Source organism: Ptiloglossa arizonensis, chromosome 8 (genome assembly GCF_051014685.1).
Source record: "Ptiloglossa arizonensis isolate GNS036 chromosome 8, iyPtiAriz1_principal, whole genome shotgun sequence".
In the NCBI taxonomy this organism is placed as follows: Eukaryota; Metazoa; Arthropoda; class Insecta; order Hymenoptera; family Colletidae; genus Ptiloglossa; species Ptiloglossa arizonensis.
This window is the reverse complement of record NC_135055.1, coordinates 19,631,124-19,650,482: the sequence shown is the minus strand read 5'-3', so window position 1 is coordinate 19,650,482 and position 19,359 is coordinate 19,631,124. Positions and strand designations below refer to the sequence as shown.

Here is a 19,359-nt window from a genome sequence, read left to right as displayed (position 1 = left end):
TGTTCCTCCGAGCGCCACTCGAGAACTACGTTTCCATCAAACCGCGTCGAGCGTTGTTCAATTATCCGCGACGCGGTAACGAGGAAACGTTGATTTATCACCGAACCGATGAAACGTGCGCTATGATACACCCGCTCCCGCGACGCAGAAGATCCACCACCGTGGACGGTCGTGGATCGTGTTGTGTCGTTAATTAGAGCGGAACGATTATTCGATCGATCGCGAGTTAACGAGTTCTTGTACGGGGAAGGATACAGCGACGAACGACGTGTAACGCGTGCGGGAAGAATGTTAATTAAACGTAATTGGGTAATCTGTTTCTGGAGGCGCGTAAGCGTGCGGGTTGAGCCACGATGAAAGTTCGTAGACACGGTGAAGCGAAAGAAAAAAAAGACCCCGCGTTGTAACGAAGCCCCCGAAGCGTTCGATCGGTCCGTGAGTGAGCGCGTGGTTCGTTGTACGCGCGAAAGATCTCCAGGTGTCGAATCCCGGTCCAGTAGTTTGATCGGTGGCCTATTGTTCGTTTCTTTACATAACAGACACCACACGGTGGTCGGTGAACCCTCCTCCTCCTTCTTCTTCGAGATACACGCTCGCTTCGCTGTACGTTGTGTACGCGTCTTGCTCGGCTCTCGCGGATTTATTTTTAATTCCAGCACATCGTCCGGGTTATGCGTTACGCGTGAAAGATGCCAGAGTACCAGACACGGGGTACCAGTTTCTCTACTTGGAAATCGACAGATCGCACGCTCGAGGAGACCGCGCGCTCGTTTCGGCGTTGATTTTCCGAGTCACTCTCGCGCGCGATTTCGTACTCGCGGAGAAGGAAACGATGCAAACGCGATTTCTAACGCGTCGAAACGTCACTCCGTACGTTAATCGGCGAGATATTCTACAATCGAGGGCCTCGACGGGATCGATCGGGATTTATCGTGTAACGCCGCGCGTGAGTCATTCGTTCGCCCACATTCTGCCCGCGAACCCGTGGACAGCTTCCTACCCCGAGGGGACGAAAAAATCATCACGCCCGAGCGGCTTCTTCGTTAATTGAACCGTCTTTGCTAACGAAGCTTTAAAATCGTGCGCGCGTACACAACCCTTCCCGTCCGTACGCAAAAAGAATGAATTCCATTCTTTTAATTGCCACCGAGTCGTCCTGCGAACCATGGTCCGTCCCCTCCTCGAACCCCCCTCTCTTTTTTCCTTTTTTTTTCTTTTTTCTTTTTCTCCTCTGTTTCTCTCCTCGGCCACGCAACGCGCACGCGACAAAGCGCGTGCCACGCATCCAGCCGAGAGACACGACCCTCGTTACGTAGAAATCAGCGCAGATTTATCGAGCAAATTGGATCGAGTCCTTCCGTCCGTGGGGGACGGAGTCGTGTCCCCGTGTTGGTGGCGGCGGCGGCAGCAGCCGAAGAACAAAGGTTCTCAACCCCTTTTTGCGCACGAAAGTTGATCGACTCGACGCACGACTATACGTGTTCCGAGAAACGGCCGTTACACGACACAGAACCGTGTGGTACACGCTACGTGGCGTGTGTGCGATTAAAAATAAAAGATACGCGGCAACGATCGTTCCGTCTCGCACCGCGCAGATCGTACACGCGCACTCCCCTTTTATCCCCAACGAACGCGCCGTATCGTTATCTGTTAAGAAAACGGAAGAGAGACGGCCGAAAGGTCGTCACGTCGACTTTATTTCAAGAGTAAATTCGTAAAAGGAAAAAAAAGAAAAATGGATGGAATTAATTACACGTGCAAAAGAGATTATTCTACGGAACGATTGTCCGTTCGACGAGATGTACAGCACGACAGCGTGGAAAACGTTCCCGAGAGGCGTGGCGTTCGCCGGGAGGGGACGATCCCGAGCGCAGACACGACAACCGCGCCACGATATCGTCGATAAGAAACAACACCGTGGAAAGACCTTCGATCTTATCTCGACGATTGCACGACCAACGAAATAAACATTTCGAGCGTATATTACTCCCGTTCCCTCGATTCCGTCCCCTCCAACGTCCCGTACACTCCCCACGATTGTTAATTCGTAAGATTTTGAATCGTTCGTACCCGCGACTTGTCTAATTCCCGATCGTTGTTTTTTCAGGGTTTTGAAACCCCCTGGTGGCGGAAGCAGCGACATTTTCGGCGCCGGTCCTGACGAGACAAGCCCCCGCCGCGTGAAGAACCACAACCAATCGCAGCTAGGCTCGGCGTTGTTCGGCGACGGTCCGAACAGCAACAACGGCAACGAAACGCCGCGCAACAAGCCCGGTAATGATTCATACAAACGCCTGTTTGGCCCTCCCGATGCCCCACCCACCACCCCAAACGCGAAAAATCATATGCGCAGCAATATCTCCCTCAGCGGGGAGTCGTCGTCCTCGTCGGCGTCGTCTGGCGCCTCGACGTCGCCCGCGAAGAGCACCGCCAGCTCGGACTCGATCGCGGGCGTTCTCAACGGCTACACGGCCAGCAATGGCAACAACCTGACCAACGATATCACAGGTAAGGTATCTCTCGCATTCCTCGCTCCTCCTTATATCGAAGGATACTGTTTGTTGTCTGGTCAGGTGAACTGGTGTACGGTGCGAGCGCGAGGGAAAACGCGGCTTATACGTACGAGTTGTGCGCACGGCTCTCCATGCACACCCGTACCATTTTTCCGACGTGCTCGGTAATTAGCCGACCGGCACGATTACCGGCACGGTAACTGTCGATCGCTCGGGATCAGAGCTATTGAAGCAGCTTCGATCGGGACATTTTTACGCTCGGCGCGAGGAAAGAATCAATCGACTCCGCGGAGGAAATACTCCGATGGAAGTTCCACGAAGAAGTCCCATCTCTCGCGATGCGAGGCGAGCTAAGTTTCATTCGAGCAGAATCAAAGATCCGATCGGACGTTTCAATTTTTCAACGCGGAATATTCCATTCTCTAATCTCGAATTCTTATTACACGAAGGCCAAAAGTTGTTCTCTGTACGAGATTTTTGTCCGGGTACAAATTTTGCCCGATCAGATACTAGTAAAGTTTCATTCGAGTAGAATCAAAAATATGATCGAGTATTTAAATTTTAAATTGCCAAATGTTCCATTCTGTAATCTTGAACTCTTGTTATACGAAAACGAAAAATTGTTCTCTGTACGAGACTTTTATCCGGGTACAAATTTTGCCCGATCAGAAACGAACAAAATTTTATTTGAGTAGAATCAAAGATTCAATCGGGTATTTAAATTTTTCATCGCGGAATATTCCAATCTTGAATTCTTTGTCTTATTATACAGAGACGAAAAGTTATTTCCTGTTCGAGACCATTTTCAAGTACTCGCGAGCATTAATAGTATTCGATTCCTGGACTCTTCTAAAAGAGTTGGGCATTCTTCGAATACTCTTCTTCCTGATCGTGTACAGGTTGCATAGTAAATTCTAACGAATACGAAATAAAGTTTCTTTCGAGTAACTAACGATTCGTGAGAAAACCAAAGTGTATTTTCTACTCGAGGGACAGATCTCGAAGTTTTGCTCGCTGTTTGAAATCGAGTTTGCCCAACTCCGATTAAAGGTCCTCGAACAAAGGTTGCAGGAATATGCTTTATTACTCGCGAGACGTTCGATCCCATCGCTGGCTACCGAGCAGAGCGAGAAAAGAGAGCTCCTATCGAGACGAGTGATTTGGAGTTCCCCCAAGTTGATTCTTTCCTCGACTCGATCACAGTTCTTTCCTCTTCCACTCTGTGGTTAATTAAGAATTAATATTTTGTCCCTTTTGGAACTTGTCTCGCGGATGTTTGCGAACTGTCTCAAAGCTTATCTCGTTGAAATTCGACGGTGGGTAATTTTTTTAGCGTTGTCGAATTCCTTGTTTATCGTACCGCTCTGATTGCCGACAATTGTGCAATATCTCGAACTGCAATTACACACTTAAACTCGCACTGTATTCGACCTACCTTGAAATATGTGTCTGTGTGTCGCAGGCTCTTTTTCGGGATTAACGTGATGATGCACTTCTCTATCGATTATCGATACCGGAGAATTGTTGATATTAGGATACGTACCTTTGCTTAAGCGTTACGCTTCTTCTCGTGCAGCACTCTCGATGAATTTGCTCGATGATTCGCGAGCAACGATTATTACGAGCCCCAATGCTCTCCTCGAGATCACGAGTTCGGTTTCTTTACATAATAACGGCTTACGAACGAATGAACCAAGGAAACGTAAATAATTCGATTCGCTTCTTTTTGTCGGTCTGTGGAGCTAGCGAGACACGAACGAACTTTTTTTGTAACTAATCCATGGCTTTCACCAAGTCATCCTCTTGAATTGTTCGCAAGCAGCTTTTAGGAGAATCAAACGATTTCGTAAGTGTGCAAAGAGACACATTCAAGTAGATGACACGACACCCATCCTACACATTCTTATTTGATTACGCGAGCTCGCGGTTTCATTCCGGGAATATATACATATATATCATTTCTCTTGTTTGCCATCGTGTAAGCCTGAGTTGCATTATCACTGTTTCTTCGTAATTCGGTTACGGTCCATTCGAATACAGGCTACTTCGATAAATCGTGACGCATCAAAGCAACGAAACGAATAAAGAATATACAATGGAAGAAAAATTATTTCCAACGTTTCCGTTTCGTCTGTGGATATCTACAAATTGGCTACAAGATATTGTTTTTTTTATTCTCTTTTTTTTTCAATCTCTTCCTTGACTCGTAGTAACCTCTGTGCGGTTTTATAACGATTCATCGAACCCTGTATCGTTCAGTATTCTGGAACTCGATCGAATCTCGATCGTGCGAACGATTTAATTGCTAATGCAAATCGACTCTCGGAATTCCAATGACGCGTAGAATCTCGTTTAGCGTTTATTGTTTTCCATTGTTTCGTTTATAGTTTGATTTTTCGTAGAGTCGTGGAAACGTCGAACGTGTTGATTTGCCTGTGATAAACAATCTGATGAGCGTAAGCTACGAAGGTTTTCGGTCGGTTAAAGTTTTACGATTTACAACAGGGCCTGCCACGATAATGAAAACACATATTTTGAGTTAGTCGCGTTATCAATCCTTAGCTGTTAAGTTAAAAATCTGTTCACCGCAACACATTTCCCGCTTGGCGACAAGTAATTCTCATCGGTTTTTCACGCGAACAAGTTTCAAAGCACGGTCGATTTTGTTCGAATCGCATTGATTTACATTCCGTAATGCATCAATAACTCTCACTTCTTTTTCGTGTCTTTTTTTATCCGACCGTTGTGCAATCGATGTGTCGACAATTACAATTAGTTTTCAAAGAGAAGTACTTACTTATGTATTCGTTGTTTGTCGTTCACGTTTCACGGTTATCAGAGACACCAGCCATGTTTGTTTGTTTCTTATTTTAAATGCTCGTGTACTCGTGATTTAACCGTGTCGATGATTAACAAATCGTTAATGAACTTTGAATTGTTCCTATGATTTCACCACGACTGACGATCGCTTGGGTTTGTGACGTGTGACGTTTCCGTGAACTGTAAACAATTTGAGAACTACTAGCGACTGCAACACTTTCTTCCTTAACACCCCGTTTGTTTTCTATTGGTATTTTAATTCGGCGCCCTGTTTTCTTTGCTACGGTTACGTTTGCTTTTCGCTTGCCTTATTTCACACAAGTAATAGTATATAGTAAAACATTCTATTTCTTTCGTATCTTTGTATTTGTTCTTTCGCGCACGGACGTATCCAAGATACCGAGATTTCTATTAATCGCTCGGACATATTTTAATCGCGAGTGGATTACTTTACGAAACATTGCAATAAAATTTACTTTCGCTTTGGATCTCGAGATCAAGTTCCTTTCGGTTCAACGTATTCCGCTCGACCAAGGGACGAACACAATTTTCCTAACTATTACCTCGTATTACTCTAAACACACGAATTGCACGGTCGGTGCAAAATTAATTGGCCGCTGATGGCCGCCGAAAGGCTATCCCCACCACAACGCTCTGTCACGTAGTCCCCGCCTCTACGAACTCACGAATCGTGTATATATACACGATTCACCGTAGAGCGAGTCTCGAGCGGCCGATTGATTTTGTCCCGGCCGTAGTTCGCGTCGCATTGGACGACTCCGTGCGATCTAATTGGTCGAAACTCGAATAATTTCTTACGAGGAAACGGCTCGTTAGCGTTCCCTTCTTCCTTGGAATCTCGTTGCCGTCTCGTCGAGAGTGGAATACGCGAGGATGGGAACGATCGGCTTTCAGTTTACATTTGTTTATTACTGCACCTTGGAAAAGAGGATATCTTGGAGCAGTCCGTGCGGATAGTCGCGTGCACTAACACAATTACGGTTGGGTTACGGTTATGGGTTTTGCTACGACGTGTCGGTGCATGGGGGTGGTGGTGGTGGTGAATTCTGGTGCGTGTCGCTTTGCGTGCACCGGGCTGTGAACTGTCGTCCTCTGTGCCTTCCTACCCGCTCGAAAACCCTGGCAGGTGGATCATCCTGCATTACGCGCAACCCGGTCACCGGAGACGGAGTTGACGTGACGCCCATGAGGCGCAGCGCACGAAGGTGTCGAGGTAACGTGTGCCACTATTTTCTCATTTTTAAGCGACCACGCTCTCATCTCTTTCAGCCTCGATTTCGAGCTCGATGTCACGAAACACTACCTATTCTCACGGTCCTTCTCCCTCGACGTTACGATTTTATTTTGTCATGCAAATTAGGTAAACAAAGAGCAACAGATCGCTCCTGTGCACTGCTAGAAACTATCGGGGGATCGCTTCTCTCGCGTAGAATACTTTGCGATATCAATTGAACGGATATCGGCGGGCACACGGAGAGATTGAGTTAACGTTTCACCGTCCGTTCTCGCGTTTACGTGAGTTCACGAATTCAACGGTTATCGGCCGCTCTCACGTTTGCAAGAGTTCATACACCCCAACTGGGGGTTGATCGATCGCTCTTACGTCTGCGTAAAAGCTGTGCTCGCGTAACTGAATTCGTAAATAAGTCGGGTATTAAGTATTACGTGTACTTGGCGGGGCAAAAATTATACGACATCGTACAAATTGTAAATTTATCGTTCGTCTACGGTGGTGATTCGATTCCAATTAGAAAAATACCGGAGATTGTATAAAAATTTTCTAACCGGTTGTGCGACTGTATCTACGTTAATGGGGTATCAATTTTGTCATCATTATCAACATCCGTAGACGCTGAGAAATCCACCGTATCGAGTCGCGAAATTAATGTCAATTTAAATGCAGACACGAAAAATTGAAAATTGCCGTATTTTTTGCTCGGGAACGATAATGTGCATCGCATGCACTTTGATACTGTGCACTTTGTAATTCAAGATGATGTAAAGTTTGCTCCAGGTTATCACGATATCACGTGGAACTTTTTAAAATATCATCGAATATTTTAACGATAAATCCGTTTGTGCGAGCGATCCTTTCATCGTTTTGGGCAGTGCACCACGCCCCATGAGAATGAAATTTGTTTACAATTTAATATTTTAATTATTAACTTTTTAACTTATCGGTTTCCCTCTTTATTTAGCTTTCGTCGGCGAATGATTTATGTATTTTCTTTTGCCGCAGAAGAAGAGGATTTTACCTAACTTCGAAATAATTATATACTTGTTTTCTCTACATGTGTGATGTTTTTTGTATATGTGTTAGTATTAGTTGCAGTACTGGGATAGCGGGATAATTTTAGTGTTTAGTTACTTGGGTTTCGTTAAGGATAATTTTCGTTCTCCAAAAAAAACGAAGAGAATTTTGTAATTCTCTAACTACTCCGTGTCTCATTCTATCTAAATTGCACGAGGCAAGTGACAATACTGCAAAGAGTAACAAGGGACCATTCGTGCATTTGACTAATTCTTGCCTGCCATTTAGTGTACGTATGATCATTTTTATTATTTATGTCAACAATTGAACTATTTTAAATTTCAGCTTAAACGATTGTCAATTGTTTTTTTTTATCATTACACCGATGTCAATTCTATTTAAATACCGTTCGACAGAATGCATTAAATTCCGTAATTCATCGAATGCATAAGATGTGCAAAGTGTTCGTATATGTTTCCATTTTCAATTTGTAATACACTTTGGTCTTATTGGCGGTTGCCCAGTGTTTCCCCCCTTCAATCTTTCTCCATTTCTACACTCCATCTCGACGTTCTGGATTTGCTCGAATCTCGATTCTTTTAATCTCGATTAAAAATGAATTCTCTCACTCGAGACACGATTCAGGCAATTCCACGACTACTTTTCATAGGTCAACAGATAGACTGTAATAGGACGGTAAGTTCATTTGCACATGGTACGCGTATTTGCTGCATTGCGTAGCCGAAAGTTCCCAAGTAGCTCCCACGATATAAATATACATGTATTCGAGTGTTATTCTTTTCTTTTTTTTTTTATCAGTGCATCGAACCAACTATAGTTGTTCCTTACAATTTTACGCTTAAATGCCTGTCGAGTAAATTACCTGTGTGTCCCTGTCCCCCTTTCGATCGTGCCGATAAAGTAGATAAAAAATCAAGGGTCTGCAAGCCCCAGCATGCCAATTTCGCGTGAAATCTCTACGGCAGTGTTCTATACGCCGTTATCGGGCGTACAAAAACGTGACTCCTGCAATACACGGATTCGTATCTAACTTTTATACCGAACTCGTTCGAGAAACGCAAGATATTTTTATACGCTTGATAATTATTGCATGCCAATGGTATAGAATCGATCCACCCGAAGGATAGAAATCATAGCAACGAGGAGAATCGATTTCCACGCGGTTGCCGAAGAGTGCAAAAAGTGGATCCTTCGAGTTCCAATGATTGAAATAGTGTACAGTCTCTCCTATCAGATTCGTTTCATTTCTGTCGTAATAGTGCCACAACGAAATCTACGGTAATGCCTCGAAAAATGCTCCACCTCGAAACCTGATCGCATCGTTGAGAAAATCATCTCGACGACGACACTCTCGCGATGGAAAATTAAAAAAATAAAAATCGTGCTCCGTTTCGTTCGATGTACTGTTCCTCCGTGAAAAGAAGACCGTTGCGTCCCCACTCGTACAGTCTGCGCTCTGATTGGCCGTTGTCTACGGCGACAATGCGTGCGCTGATGAGGGAGGTAGCAGACTGTAAGAGTGGGGATAGAAACACTCGTGAGCCTTCTTCTCGCGGTCAGACAATAGGCACGTAAATAAGAAGAGAGTCATCGAAGGCATTACCGGTGCTTCGTGGTTGGTCACCTTTCGGTATTTTTTTTTTTTGTTTTTCCTCTGGTGTACAAAATTCGACTCCAAAGGGAATCGCTCTAAGGAGGAAGAGGGTGGCCATTGTTGCGCTGCGGGTCCGTTTTAAGAACGAAAATGTTCTTCGCAGATGGTAATCCGGTGACTGGTGCTGGTTACACGGAATCACAGAACAACGGACCAGCCGTGCAAAACGGAACATCCAGCTCGAACTCCAGCGTTGGTGAGAAATCGAACGACTCGTCGCCAGCCGCGAAGGCTCCGGCTCGCGGACGAGTCCCACCTGGCGGATACTCATCCGGGCTCTGGTAAAAGTCTGCATCGGGATTAACCGCTCATCGGCATCCTCCATTGCGCGCCGTTAACCCTTCCAGTGCCCGAGAATTCGTACGAGAACTTTTTATGCCCACTAGAACGATTCCGGAACGTCTCCGAAGATGAATAATCTCTTCTCGTTCTTCGCGTCGCAGCCTCCTCGCGCTCGGAGGATCGGAGAGAGAAAGAAAAAAAAAAAGAAAGAAAAGGGACTGACGACGACGGCAGTGTCATTCTTCTTTGTAGATTTTTCGATTTTTGTTTCGTTCGTGAGAAGTTCGTTTAAAAGAATATGTTATTTATTCATTGTTCGCGAGACACGTATTGTAAAGTTACGTTTGAAATTCGATTAATTACGTGTTCATCTTTCGAGCGTTGTACAAGAGTGATTCTGTTTCCAAGAAGGGATAACGGTATATTCGGTTGAAAAGTAATGAAAAGTATTGTACGAACTCCGTACGTCGTCCGGTGTTATTTTTCGCGTTGTAATAGATACCAAGAGTGGTCGCGCACACACACACACACACACACACACACACACTCACGTTACGAAACGTGTTCACGGTACGATTGTTAAGAATCGCCCTTGTATACGAGATCTAGCAATGAAATTTGTGTTCCGTTTGTTCGTTTCGCTCGTATTGTTGTATCGATTTGTTGTTAGTGAATATTGATTTTACGACGAACGGGAGAATTGACGAATTCTATCGTGAACGAATTGCAACGGCACTGGGAGGACTGACGAAACGGAGGGAGAGAGAGAAAGAGAGAAAGAGAGAGAGAAAGAGAAGAGTCGTGCAAAACTTGAAAGAAACCGAGCAAAAATGTCATCACACACGACGATCGAATCTTAGGTCCTACTTGCCGAAGCGGGCTAAAATAGTCGTTCAGTTTTACGGAAAACATCATTCCCCAAGAATCTTCGTTCCCCGCAGTTTTGTAAATGCGTAACTTTTAAGATAATAATAGAACTCGTCGTTTTTGGATCATGGTAACAAAAAAAGAAAAAGAAAAAAAAAAGAAACGAAGGATGTTGTAAGATAGTAATTCGAACGGTGCCCAATTTTCGAGAGATGTTGCCCACGTTCGTTCGTGGTTGTCTCGAAACAACGGCACCTTTCTAATTATTCAGAGACCGTGTTACTCGATATCGATGATCTTGAACTGTTGATCGAAAGTTTTGGAACGTTGAGCAACGGGAAGTAATTATGAAGAGGGGAGAGAGACAGAAAGACAGAAGAAAGTAATTTTTGGATCGACTTCGTCAGTAGGTAAATCCTGTTAAATTCTGAAACGCGAGAATCAGAAGAGCTCCAGGAAAAACACGCTTCATAAATTAGACTGCTATCGTTTGGTATATTCGATAGAGAATCATACTAATTGATGATAGAAAGGAATTTAACACGAACGTCCAGTTAGAAAGAAAGAGAGAGAGAGAGAGAGGGAGAGAGAGAAAGAAAGAGAGAGAGAGCGCTCGACAGACGACATTAATATTTAGATAACGTTCGATGAAAACCTCGGAATTGTACATTAGAAGTAGGCATATGTTATTCGAAGAAAATAAAAGTACATCCTTGTAACCCATTAAAACAGTCAAGTGCTTTCTTAATTTCCGTGCCTTTTTAATCGTATATATAGTTTTCTTTTGCATGAACGGCATGCGCGACTGTAGGGAGAGAGAGAGAGCACGGTTCCTTTTTTATTTTTGTTTAATCGTCGATAAGAAACGGCTTTTTGCGCACCGAGATGCGTAATTCATATTTACGCAGAGATACAACTTGCTAATCGTATGTAGGAAGTTACACACAAATATTCATACTCGCTCGATTTACCAACGTAACGAAATAACGTTTACTATTTCTCTCTATTTATCGCTCCGCACACCTACGGTCCTTCTTGAATAAGAAAAAAAAAAAAAAAATCTATCGGATGTAATGACAATATTCATTTAGAACTTCACTCCTTGCTTCTTCTTTGTTTCACGACATACAACGCATAAGTATTGTATTTATTTCACGACAAAGACTCGTGTACGCACGATTTTTCTTACGTTTTCGAAATGAAATTTTGTTCTTCGTCGTTTGGTGTGAGTAAAATTACATTGTTTGTATCGCATCATATTCGTCATAAGTAGCCCTTTTGTACTCCGGCATTAATTAATAAAATTTTGTAAGCAACAATGGCGTCTCGTTTTTTTTCATTTTCTTCTATCTAGTCTGCAAGATATGGTAAATGATGAACGAACGAATTCTTCAACTTTTGCAGTTAATTTTATTATCAAAATACGCTTGTAGTAATATCAAACAATATTTGCAAATTACAACAAACTACAATATAATAAATGTATATAATATCGTGTAAAGATACGTAATACTGCGCAGTGTAGTTATAAATTATGTGAATGAACGATCCGCTAAAATTACCGTACATTTTGAACTAATATCAAACGAGCAATATGATTTTATATTGCAGCAATGAGGTTTCTTATGGCTGGTCCATCCGCTTTGCAAAGAGCAGCGAAGAAGTGTTTTTCATTGGTTTCCTGTTCAAGTTTCTTGGAAATTTCGTGTGCCCTATTTGTGATTACAGATGGCACACCAGCTAATCGAGCAGCATTGAAACCGTACGATTTTGGACAAGCTCCTTCGCTAAGTTTGTATAAGAATGTTACCGTTTCTTGAGTTACTTCATCCTCTTCCTCGTTCTCTACCATGCATGCCTGTAACAAAATTATAAGTAATTAATTTTGTTTTTAAAAAATTGTAAAAATGTTAACGCACCATATGAGCCAACGTAACATCCTTATTATTTTTGTAATCTTCTACCAAAGAATGATAGTGCGTCGAGAATAATGTACGGCAATTTAATTTTGTAAGAGCATTTACGACAGATGCAGCTATCGCTGTACCATCATACGTTGATGTACCACGACCTATGGATACACACGATGTAACGGTATTAATATTCTTTTTAACTCTATCGTCAAAACTATGATTAAATATTCTCTTACCCAATTCATCCAACAAAACTAACGAGTACGGTGTAGCATGCTGTAATATTGCAGCGGTTTCACTCAATTCTACCAAAAATGTACTCTGACCAGCCAGAATATCATCACTTGCTCCTAATCTTGTGAAAATCCGATCCACTATTGTTAAACGACAAGAACTTGCCGGAACATAACTTCCCTGCAAGTAACAAAAAGTAGACTTTTTGTGTTTCAACATTTTATGCAAGATTAATTTTACAAAAACAAAACGTACTATTTGTGCCATTATGGTAAGAAGCGCAACTTGACGCATCAACGTTGATTTACCGCCCATATTTGGACCAGTCAAAATCATAAAAGATGCAGAATCACCGGTTCCTAATAAAGTATCGTTGGGTATGAAATTATCTGAAAAGATACACGGGTGTCGTCCTTCTTGTATGTCAATAAATATCTATCAAAAAGAAACGTTTAAATAATTATCAGTAAAATAGACTTTTCTTAATAAAGCAATGCAATTGTATTAAAATTACATGTCCATCTGTGCCATCATTTAATTCCGGTATACACATTTCACCACTAAGAGCATACTCAGCTAAGGAAATTAGGACATCTAAGATAGATAGTTTATAAACGGCCAAGTTCCACATATCATACTTCTCGCTAAATTTTGCAAATATCCTTCTGTTTAGATCCTTCAACACTTTATCTCTATGTTCTTCGGCATTTATTTGTCGACTCAAAAGTTCCTGATAAAATATAATGTAATTAGTGTAATTTAAATATTTTTTAATGTTTTAGGTTTTAAAATAATCGTTGAAAAGAAAAAGAAACCTTTGCCTCAGCGGTATAGTAACGTTTGAATCCTTTCCTCTGTGACTGAAGTTCGTATCCAGAACCAACTTTCTTGACTTGTGACTCTGGAATCTCGATCTGATAACGTTTTCTATCCGATCCGTGAAACGTTACTTTCACGCCGAAGTGTTGTCTTTGCTTTTCAAGATATCGTTCTAGATCTTTCTTCACATCTGCAAGCTCTATTAAAACGGAATCGTATTCGGGGTCAACTCCTTTCTTTGGTACAATACAGCCTTCTTTTTTGGCTTCTTCGTGATTGAACGCAGTCTGAAATACATGTCGCGAAATAATGTCATGTTTAATTAATGCCTATTATTACAAAAAAAAAAAAATAGTTTTAATTACCTCGAAGTAATCTAAAGTTTTCCTTAATGAAGGAAATTCACCATCCGGTTCCAATTTAACGCATCGACTTATCAAGCTACCATTGAAATCTAAAACACAAATATTTTTCGATTTCGGAGCATTAATCTCAAGTATGATACAGTATATTTGGTATATATACCTTTGAATAAAGCAACTGTTTTTAAAACAACCTCAAAACCACTAAGAATATTAATGAAATCTAGAATCTTTCTTTTAGAGTACGTTTGTCCTTCAAACATAATTGCTCTGCCTTCAGGATGATTATTCATTCTTGCCGAATTTCCATGACCGTGAATTCTGCAGATCCAGATTTTACGCGTATCAAATATTTATTGTAAACAACGATTTTCTTTATTCAGTAAAAGCAATTTCGACTCACTTGCTCAATAATCTTTCAAGATCAGGAAGACCAGCTAACATACTACGTGCAGTCTGTACCACATCTGAACGATCCATCAATTCTTGTATAGCTTCTTGACGTTCAGTTATAACGTTTTTCCGACAAGATGGTCTACAAATCCATTCCCGCAATAATCTGTAACGTGTAATTAGTAAAACATTTTTAATTGTAAACATTTCCAATTAAAGTAATACGAAACGATTATTTTTGCTTGAAACATACCTTTTGCCGAATGCGGTACAACAACGATCCAATGTTTTCATTAGAGAACCTTCACCAAAGATTCTCAAGTTATTAACAGTAATGGCATCTAAAACCTAGTAATAATGAATATTAATTTATTTATATATCATGTTATGTAGTTCGATAAAATTTCTAAGTACCATATTATTCGCAAACTTAGTAGTTGTGGAACTTTCGCTTGAGAAATCAGGTGGAACATACGATTTGAATCGTCCCTGAGCTAATAGTTGTTGTTCAAGTAAATATTCTTTGAGCAGATACACGCATCCTCCTAAAGCATGTACTGCCAACTCTTTACCATCGGCTGGAGTTAAGCCTAAGCTATCACCTAAATAAAAATAAAAAAAAAAATTTCTAATAAAATGAAAATTTCACGTTCACAAAATGTATAAAATATATTTACTTTGATTAAGATAGGCTTGCAACCCGGTCGGCCATGAAAAACCGGAATCTGATTTAAAGTACTCTCCTTCATGAAGATTCTGTAAGTCGTGACAATAATCTGTATAAATGAATAGTAGATTGAAGTGGTTGAAACTTACTTTCAATGTAGTTGAAGAAGACCAGAATTGAGTTTCACGCAGAAGTGATTCTTTAATGCATGCTGCTAAAGTATTATTCAAAATTTGTAATGTTTTTTGAGATAAATTACCACGTTTGTACACAACCTAAAATATGATAAATATATTTAAATTTGACCAATCTTAATGAATAAGTAATAAACAAACACTTACATGAACTGGGGGGTAATGAGCAAGTAAGGTCAATATTCTAGAATTACAACGATCATCTTCAAATTGTCCAAGGTAAAAATCTCCTATTGTTGTATCTAAGAAACATACTCCATAATGGGATGTGTTTGTATCAGGCAGGCATTTTTCAACAAGAGACAATAGATAATTTGAATTTGGTGTTGATGCTTCTACATCTAAAGCAGTGTACACTCTTGTACCTTTGGAGCTTATTTGACAAATTTCTCTTTTAACAACTTTGTCAAACTTTGTTGGTTTAGTCACTAAAAATTATAAGTGAAATTAAATCATGCTATATTTGAAAAAAGAAAGTAATATTTATCTACTATCTTACTTTTATTACAGCGCTGTGTCATCATATCTGGATTCTCTGTCTGTTCCACTCTAGCTACTTTGTATCCTTTCTCTATAAGACTTCCCGAAAAACGACCATATCCGATTTCAGGAAATCCAGAATGTGCAAATTCACCCTGTAGTTAGTCTTGCTTATTTTCGTATCTCTGTAATTTTTGTGGAAGAAAAGGTCAAAGTACTTACTCGCATATATGTTAAATTAAGTTCCTTGACTCCAGTAACAGCATCCATGTGATATAATTCATAAAACTTTCCTACTTTAAAGAAGAGAACACAGTCGAAATGTTTGCTTTTCAATTCCCACCATTGCCTCATTGCCTATAAAAGACATATTCTAGAATATTCAATGTTGCATTACAAAATGCAGAATAAAGTAAAATCTGTAATCTTACCGGGGTTTGTTGATTTAAAAAGTCCATAGGAACATAAACAGTTTTAGGATCATAATTTGGGTCACTTAAAGATTTTCTTTGCATATCTCTTATTTTACTTGGTTGAAGAAAATCATATTTTAAATGTGGCCAAGACTCCACAATATTGCTATTCAAACCTTGAACTTGAGTATGTTGAGATATTTTTGGCTCTTTCTTATCCTAATGAAATTTTCTTAAGTTAATTAAGTGGAATATAAACTCATTGGTGAAATAAAATTATTTGCAATCATAAACTTACAAATTTGGCATTTATTTTTGATCCACCTTGGCGTGTCCTTCTGGTGTTATTAAATACCTTCTTTTTCTTCTAAAATATAGTTTACATTAAATTATCAAAATTGACTTTTTATAAACAAAACTATTTTTTTACCTCAGGTGTTTCTTCCTCACTTTGTGTCTGCACTTCACTTTCAGGGTCTCCTTCACTACCTGAATCAGATTCATCCGACATATCTTGTGGATCTATATAGAAGTTATGTCAAAATCATTTTTCTTATCGGTAATAAATGGATAAAATATAAGACTTTGTACAAACCAGGTTTAAAATCATCTCCAGAGTCTTCTCCAGATTCTTCATCGGGGATAATTAATCTTGGTCTTTTTATTTGTCTTGGTTCAATTTCTTTTTCTTCCTCATCTACATCATCTTTATAAATCCTTTTCCGATCCTCAACATTTTTATTTTCTTTCCCCTTGTTAGGAGTTCTCGCTACATGTAATAATAATAGTCATTTAAATTTTTATAACTTCTACTTTATAATTTTTAAATATATTACTTCAAAGGTTGCAATAAGAGCGTAAAAACGCTGCACGAAAACAAAGCTATGATATGAGTTAAGAATTAGTCAATAAAATATAATTCTATTTTATGATTATATCTATAATTTTATTATAATATTATATTAAACAGTATAGCGGCTTAAATCTAACAACTGTCACTAAATTAAATCAATTATTTTTACACAAATCGGTTTCATAACATACTTTTGTTCCTTTGTTCCTTTGTCCTTTTCGGCGTGGCAGATTTATCATCAGGTACTGTTTTATTACTCGGTTCTTTGACAGTTTTTGGTGACGTAAAATAATTGTATAACGTGTTTACCTTTGACATAATGTCACTAATAAATAGTACAAACGTTGTATGTATAATACAAATAATTCCTCTAAATTTTTCTTTTCAATGAGAACGTCGCAACGAATGAATGGGTTAAACTCCCGGTAAAATTTTGGTTTTCCTAAAAACATTGAAATTTACTTGTACGTTCTTCAATGTATCAATTTACAGAAATTATATTGTAAGTCTTACAAAAAATGTTTCATTTCTCAATAGTACTCGTTCCTCAACACTTTGAATAAAAAAAATGAAATTAATCTAATTGATACATATTTTAAAAAAATTTATATCGTATAGCGACAATGAATATTGAGTATCCAACCTAAACAGTATCTTCCTATACAGTACTGTTCAGAGCCTAGAGTACTTATTTTAGGGATTTCTTTTGTATCCGGCGACTGTAAAGTTCAGAAATTTTGAAGCGACTTCTTCGTCTAAAAATGAAAATTTCAAGAACTATATTCAACCGAACTATCGTAAACGGTAAAATTAGTAACAATAAATTGTTAAATATTTTCCATTTATTTTTACAACTTTATGTGACAAAACAAATTATACCTGAAACATTTTTGTAACACGAAACTAAGAATATCTTCAGTCACAGCTATCCTCACAGATTACTACATTTGTTTAAATATTTGTTCTTACATCCTACTCTATAATACTACTTTGAAATTGGAGAATAAATAATTATTAAGAATGAATGAAAGGTATATAAATATTTATATGTTATTACTCTGGTAAATCAGTACTCGAATAAATTACATATGTTTAAGAAAATAATATTCTATAAATTTCTAATTAATGTACCTATTAATGGAAAAATATTTATACAAATTATTTATTACGTAGATTGATATAATGTAAATTCGAGATGTTTCAACTGTTTTTTAATTATGTAATTTGAAATGTAATTTTAAAATAAAGTAATTTTTAATAAAACCATCGAACTTAAGCCATTAATTCCCAAATAAATTGGCAGTACTGCGGGTAGCTATGTAGTGGAGGAAATTTGAACTATATTTACATCTAAAATTTACGCCACCAGTGCTAAAACACCCAAGTTTATAGAGGAATACTCCCGAACTCACGACTAGATGGAACCACATGTAATACTCGAAATGAATTTATTGGAATGCATCGGAGTAACGTCACTAGATATTTTTGCGTTTCTTATACGTGACAAAAATCATCTATGTCACAATATTATATTTTATTATACATGATAAATAGTCTAAATTCGCAGCCGATTAGCTCGGTACTACCTGCAACGAATAATTATTGTTCGTCGCGAGTAATACCGATTACCAGGTCTCACCACGTGGAGGTTGCTGCGAGCGGAGACCCGGAGGGAAATAGATGGAATCAAAGTTCCATCGAACTCCCTCGACACGCAGTACAAACGAAATTACTAAACCGGGGAGATAAAAGGAATCAATGATCCTTCGATCTTCCGGTTTAGTCCTGCCGAGCAATTACATTATGGACAAAAATTAAGTAAAATTGGGAAAGACGCGACGCGTACCGTGCAGTTGGTCCTACTAGGTCTATCCCGTTTCTCCTCAGTGTGCCCGATTGTCAAGGAAATGCGCGACGCCTTCCACTCCGCTAGGGGAGTGCCCCGTTTCTCCAACTCCGCGTCAGGAGCACACGCAGAGCGCGGACCTGACTCACGGAGATTGACAAAGAGAGGGTCTTATGGAAGAAGGGCTTACGCAGAGACAAGCAAAAATACCTGCCCCTGTGTTCGCAGCATGTTCTCTCTCTAAGCGGACGCGCCGGAAGAGATGGCGATAGACCGTTCGGACCACCTACACGGCCGGTCACTTGCTTATGCAACAAGCAGTGGTGACCGGGCTGAGGAACGAGGAAGCGAGCAAAAATAAGCTAAAGATTGGTTAATTGCTCGGCAGATCACAGATATTTGTACACAGTGGCCTTAAAACTAACTTATTCTTAGCTTAACTGAAGATCCCATGGCGGATGCGACGAAAAAGTCCTCTTGTGCCTACCTAAGAGAAAGCTAAAGTCAAGGCATGATAGAAAATAGAAATGAAGTTGGTTAGTACAAAAAATAAACATGGAAAAACAAGTACAAATTAAAATCAGAGAACAAATGAAATACAATTTGCACCTTGTTCGTGCATTATAAATCATTAATTACTTTACAAATATTAAGTTTGATATAAGTCGAGAAACATATGAATACCACTTTTTACTTTAATTTTCGATCAAATTTAATTTCTATAGGCAAACCAATGATTTATAATGCACAAATAAG

At 39.7% G+C, this 19,359-nt stretch overlaps 2 protein-coding genes across 5 annotated transcripts in view; one reads left to right on the top strand and one right to left on the bottom strand.

The window, feature by feature from the left end:
• The window catches only part of Jupiter (microtubule-associated protein Jupiter), a 70,542-nt gene extending 58,794 nt beyond the window's left edge, over positions 1-11,748 (top strand). For 3 of the 4 annotated variants that reach the window (XM_076317611.1, XM_076317612.1, XM_076317610.1), the window contains exons 2-5: positions 2,108-2,508; positions 4,336-4,359; positions 6,481-6,567; positions 9,384-11,748. In XM_076317611.1, the coding sequence (XP_076173726.1) occupies positions 2,108-2,508; positions 4,336-4,359; positions 6,481-6,567; positions 9,384-9,565 (694 nt within the window). In that variant the 3' untranslated portion in view covers positions 9,566-11,748. The remainder of the gene's footprint in view (positions 1-2,107; positions 2,509-4,335; positions 4,360-6,480; positions 6,568-9,383) is intronic. The other variant, XM_076317613.1, reaches the window with a different exon arrangement.
• A 74-nt stretch (positions 11,749-11,822) lies between these two features.
• On the bottom strand, positions 11,823-17,298 carry Msh6 (DNA mismatch repair protein Msh6). Its single transcript, XM_076317608.1, has 22 exons — positions 17,271-17,298; positions 16,949-17,199; positions 16,500-16,673; positions 16,335-16,426; positions 16,203-16,271; positions 15,923-16,123; positions 15,714-15,848; positions 15,511-15,646; positions 15,159-15,439; positions 14,967-15,092; positions 14,828-14,906; positions 14,565-14,752; positions 14,404-14,498; positions 14,161-14,316; positions 13,921-14,078; positions 13,761-13,849; positions 13,392-13,682; positions 13,091-13,306; positions 12,832-13,011; positions 12,579-12,756; positions 12,349-12,500; positions 11,823-12,287 (listed from the first exon to the last, which is right to left on the bottom strand). The coding sequence occupies exons 2-22, from the start codon at positions 17,073-17,075 to the stop codon at positions 12,030-12,032; spliced, it is 3,381 nt and encodes a 1,126-aa protein (XP_076173723.1). The 5' UTR covers positions 17,076-17,199; positions 17,271-17,298; the 3' UTR covers positions 11,823-12,029.
• Positions 17,299-19,359: the final 2,061 nt, after the last annotated feature.